Source organism: Brachionichthys hirsutus, chromosome 24 (assembly GCF_040956055.1).
Source record: "Brachionichthys hirsutus isolate HB-005 chromosome 24, CSIRO-AGI_Bhir_v1, whole genome shotgun sequence".
Classification (NCBI taxonomy): Eukaryota; Metazoa; Chordata; class Actinopteri; order Lophiiformes; family Brachionichthyidae; genus Brachionichthys; species Brachionichthys hirsutus.
The window spans coordinates 111,821-116,989 of NC_090920.1; the positions used below are offsets into that span (position 1 = coordinate 111,821).

Consider the following 5,169-nt stretch of genomic DNA (forward strand, 5'->3'; position numbering starts at 1 on the left):
CCAGAACCAGACGCACGCTTTAAAGCTCGTGCTGACTTCCTGGTTCCCTGTGGAGACGCCAGAGGAACCAGCTGAGATGTTTACGCCTTTATTTGGGCTCCCAAAACAGAAATGGAGAATATTTTCAACAGGACAGTCTGCTTTAGATCTCATCACACATCGATGGAAGGTCTGGGCCGATGCGATAAACCCGCGGACCTATTTACACATTAGTTCAGAACATTTGTCATAGCGAATAGCGATTGGCTAAAGACAGTCGCCGGCCTTTCTGCGGAGCGAGCCGATAAATGCGTTTATCGGCGTTTGCTCGAGTCGCCGCCCCCGCAGCGCGTCCAGGAAGTCCGTATTTGTCGAACTCTTGGTGCACTTTGAAATAGAAGCAGACCATGTTACCCCAACACAGGGCAAAGTCCTGCCCCGACGGGGCGGGGCGGGGCGGGGCGTCTCCACGGAGACCCCCACACAGGGGGGAGATTCATTCTGATATCAAAAACGTTCAAGACCTGAGATTTCCAGTGGAACAAAAAGTACAAAGAGAAAGTGTCTGTAAACGGTAACCGCAGCGACGCCGTCCCTTCTTGTCGCTGGAAACATGCACGATAAAATCAAGCCAGCTGGCGTTAAAAGAACGATTAAAAGTAACCTTAAATAATCTCGTGGTTTTGTGCATCAAGATCGATGCGTATAATGATGAGTCAGCATAAGTTAAGACGAATAAATCCATTTAGTAAAACCCTAATACCTCATCTTAGACCCCCCTCCCCCCCCCCCCCCCCCCCCCCCCCCGGGGGCTACAAGTTCATTCCTTGGGCACTTAGTAAAGAGTCCAGCATGTCAAAAGTGTCTTTGTAGTCGGCGTGCTGGCCGTGAAGCTCCACCCTGTCTGACGGGTAGTGGGAGGAGCCGAGGGCCCCCCTGGCGCTCCTCTTGGACGAATGGTGGTGGTGGTTGTTGCTGCCGGCGTCAGAGTGGGGCCTCTTGCGCGAGGAGCCGGAGGAGCTCAGGTCATTGCCGTGGCCAGTGAGGGAGTAAGAGTGGGCGTGGCTGTGTTTGGAGTGGCGGTGGCCGCCGTGCTCTTTGTGTTTGTCTTTTCCGCACAGAGCCCCGCCCTGCTCCGAGCCACCGTGGCGCTCCGCTGAAACTTTAATTCTCATTTTGAGTTCCTCGCTGCTGGCGGAGCCGTTCTCGGCGAAGGCAGGAAGAAGCCGAGCCTTTTTAGAACTGGACTTTTCCCTCCTGCCCTCCCCCGATTGGCCGGCCTGCTGCGACTGGGACCGCTTCTTGTAGTGGTGCGAGGAAACGCCCAGGGGGGGCGCGTACGCCTCCGAGCACGCTCCTCCTTCACGCCGTTCTGCAGGGCCAGCTCCGTCGCGTGTTTCTCCCTGTACTTTTCCAGAGTCAAGACTTTCTGCGGTCGTGAAAAGAGGCGGAGTTCTTCCCGAGCTGCTGATGTTTACCGCTCGAGCCTGCGGGGGCTTTGTGTTCGTGCTTGACCAGCGTGAAGTCCGGCGGCTCCGAGAACTGGTCGCCCAGCGGCTGGTAGGAGCCAAAGTGGACCCCGATGGCGTTGAGGGAGGGGATGTCGGAAGAGTCTGATGAAGTGGAGGAGAAGAAGGAGTTGGTGACGCCAGGGAGGCCGTCCAACGACGTCCCCTGGAAGGCACTGTCCACCGCCGGGCCCTCCGTCTTTGGCTTCTTAGCTGCTTGAATGGCCTGAAAAACCAAAAACTAAAGTCACGCGAGGCACCGAAGGAATGGACGCGCTCGGATCGGCCCATCGGACACGCACCCTCCAGTTCCGTATCCTCTTCAGCCTGCTGGGCGCCTTCTCCAGGATCTGGAGGAACTCGTGGGTGAGCTCTGAAGACAAGAGAAAACAAACCGACGTAAAGACGCAGAGCGGAGACCACCGCCCTCCAACCGACGGCCGCACGCCCTCCGACCGACGGCCGCACGCCCTCCGACCGACGGCCGCACGCCCTCCGACCGACGGCCGCACGCCCTCCGACCGACGGCCGCACGCCCTCCGACCGACGGCCGCACGCCCTCCAAACGACGGCCGCACGCCCTCCGACCGACGGCCGCACGCCCTCCGACCGACGGCCGCACGCCCTCCGACCGACGGCCGCACGCCCTCCGACCGACGGCCGCACGCCCTCCGACCGACGCCGCACGCCCTCCGACCGACGGCCGCACGCCCTCCGACCGACGGCCGCACGCGCTCACATTTTACAGACCCATATTTGCTTTGAAAATGGCCGCTTTTATGTTCTGGATTCGCCGCCATCCTCTGAGCGATTAACACTAACGTCCTCCGAGCAGAAGCAATTTCACAGAGTCCAGATCCGTACGATCCAGCGGGGGGGGGGACGGCTATTAACGCCGGTAGGAGTTATATTTACGGGGGGGATTAACGCCGATAGGAGTTATATTTACGGGGGGGGGGGGCTATTAACGCCGATAGGAGTTATATCTAATCTGAAGTTAATGGGGGGGGGGCTACTAACGCCGATAGGAGTTATATTTACGGGGGGGGCAGGGCGCCGTCTCACCGTCCAGCAGCTGCAGCGTCACGCTGCGGTCCACGTACTCCCACCAGTGCTTGCCGTCGGTGGAAACGGGGATCTCCCAGTTGGACCACTTGCAGGCCAGGTGGATGCAGACACAAGCCACGACCGTGGGCCGGTACTGCAGGCAGAAGGTGGTGAGGTGCAGGCTGCAGGGGGGGGGGGGGCAAGACAAACGCGCCATTGTGACCCGGGTTTCTGCCGAAGCATTTCAAAGCATTCAGTTTAAACCGTGCTCGTAGTCTGGAACATCAAAGACAACCTATGGTTGCTAGGACACGACCCTAAAGGAGACGCAGTTTCAAACGGGCTGCTCCAATCAGGTTAAAGTTAAGATGAGTCGCTCCTTTCCTCCCAAACTACAACGTGAAGACGCAGGTGAGCGGGGGCTGAAAATAATCAAGCACAGGCAGAAATGACGCGGCTTCCCTTCGTCTCACTGAAACGGGATCAATCACATCGATCCCATCGATCAGCGGCTGCTACGCGAGTCTGGGACTCGTACCTGTGAAAGCCGGACGCACCTGAGCGCTTCATTCCGGGACTAAGACTAGTACGTGTGAAAGGAAGTGACATCAGACGCTGGTAACGCCGGCGGAAAGCCTCGAGCAGCATGATTTAGCATCGTTAGCGCTTTCGGGTGGAAGAAATTGTGCAAAAAGATGAGAAAGAATATTAACTATACTTACCAAAGCACCTAAATTAAGAATCTTTAGTGGAATCTATATTCAGGCTACCGCTCGAGTGTTTGTTTTCTGAGACATATGCACTCTGCACCAACAACCGTGAGCGGCAAACGGCACCACAGCATTCACCCCCGGCGTGCCAACACAGAGCCCTGGTACATTACACCGCACCCAGCAGCCCGGGGCCCGGGGCCCAGGCGCAGGGCGTCGGGCACGGGAGGGGGCCCCTGCAGGACAGGAAGCTAGCGTGTGCCTTCACAGTGCAATAAGGGAACAGGATAATAACCTGTTGGTAGCCATGAAATAGGAAGTCTGTGCCAAATCCTTGCTCGCTGTAAAAAGAAGCGAAAGCCTCGTGTTAATTAAACCGTCACCACGACATGAGGATGAGGAGCTGGAGAGATGAAGACGTGGCGGTCTTACCTCGCACTAGCTGGGAACACCTCACAACATCTGTGTGTGGATGATCAACCGTTATTTCAAAGCCTGCAATGCAGACGTTGAACGAAGGTCAGCCTGAACGCCCTCCACGCTCCTCAGAGCTCAATGCGGCTTTATTGGGATTATTGATTACGCCAGAGCGGGACCCAGACTCACCCAGCGTCTGCAGCACGACCGTTTCCCAGGGCTACGAGTTCTTGTGCCTGCTGCTGGAATGCCTGAAACAGATCCAGCAACAGCGTTAAGCCGCCCCCAACGACACGCCGATTATCCCGATCCGTAACTCGTAACCACGGCGCTCCTACGTTGCTTTTGGTGTCGGGGGCCGGCTCTTGGGGGCTAATGCAGGCGTAGGCTATCTTAATGACATGCTCCAGCTTCCTGGGCTGCTCCTCAACTTTAGCTGCCAGGAACAACGTAGTCTGGGAAATGATCTGTAGAGGGGGGGGGGCATTCAGCCTTCAGAGTGGGGAGCACCAGTAAATACGGATCAGTGCTTCACACGACTTACGTTTCTATGGAATTTAGTGAAGGAGTGGATCATATAGAACCTGTGCATATAAACTATCGCAGTGTTGATTATCAGTTGAGAGCTGGATACACAGTCAAGTACACAAACGAGTAGAAGGACTGGTGGGGGGGGCGTTGATGCTAGCATCAAGCTAGCGAGGAAGGGACTGCTCGGCTCGTGAAACGTGCTCCGTGGTGACCAGAACCAGGCACTTATTAGTTTAGAGTTCTCACTAATTAGGATCACAAGTCACCAACGACAAAGATTAAACAGGCCGCACACAAAAGAGTCAGTCTGGTGGCTAAACAACAGCTACCGCAAGCTAGCCGGAGGCTAAACAACAGCTACCGCAAGCTAGCAGGAGGCTAAACAACAGCTACCGCAAACTAGCAGGAGGCTAAACAACAGCTACCGCAAGCTAGCCGGAGGCTAAAACAACAGCTACCGCAAGCTAGCCGGAGGCTAAACAACAGCTACCGCAAGCTAGCCGGAGGCTAAACAACAGCTACCGCAAGCTAGCCGGAGGCTAAACAACAGCTACCGCAAGCTAGCCGGAGGCTAAACAACAGCTACAGCAAGCTAGCAGGAGGCTAAACAACAGCTACCGCAAGCTAGCAGGAGGCTAAACAACAGCTACCGCAAGCTAGCCGGAGGCTAAACAACAGCTACAGCAAGCTAGCAGGAGGCTAAACAACAGCTACCGCAAGCTAGCAGGAGGCTAAACAACAGCTACTGCAAGCTAACAGGAGGCTAAACAACAGCTACTGCAAGCTAGCAGGAAGCCCCGTTAAAATCAGCAGCCTGCTCCACGGGCGCGGAATCAGCGTCCGGTAATAAAACGTGCGCGTGTAGAACGTTAAAGGGGAGAATCATAACGAGCCTAGCTGCTAAACTCATGCTAACACGACTAGCTTAGCGTTCCCGGTTCAGGAAGGATACACGTTGAGTCTCTGGCCGATGTCCT

At 56.0% G+C, this 5,169-nt stretch overlaps 1 protein-coding gene across 1 annotated transcript in view; it reads right to left on the reverse strand.

The window, feature by feature from the left end:
- Window positions 1–791: 791 nt before the first annotated feature.
- LOC137912054 (cyclin-T2-like) overlaps window positions 792–5,169 on the reverse strand; it is a 4,563-nt gene continuing 185 nt past the window's right edge. The window contains 12 exon segments of the mRNA XM_068756402.1: window positions 792–1,333; window positions 1,336–1,425; window positions 1,428–1,713; window positions 1,790–1,860; window positions 2,553–2,716; window positions 3,540–3,585; window positions 3,677–3,739; window positions 3,851–3,875; window positions 3,877–3,912; window positions 4,000–4,128; window positions 4,206–4,287; window positions 5,145–5,169. The exon segment at window positions 5,145–5,169 is cut by the window's right edge and continues 65 nt beyond it. Of these exon segments, the coding sequence (XP_068612503.1) occupies window positions 792–1,333; window positions 1,336–1,425; window positions 1,428–1,713; window positions 1,790–1,860; window positions 2,553–2,716; window positions 3,540–3,585; window positions 3,677–3,739; window positions 3,851–3,875; window positions 3,877–3,912; window positions 4,000–4,128; window positions 4,206–4,287; window positions 5,145–5,169 (1,559 nt within the window).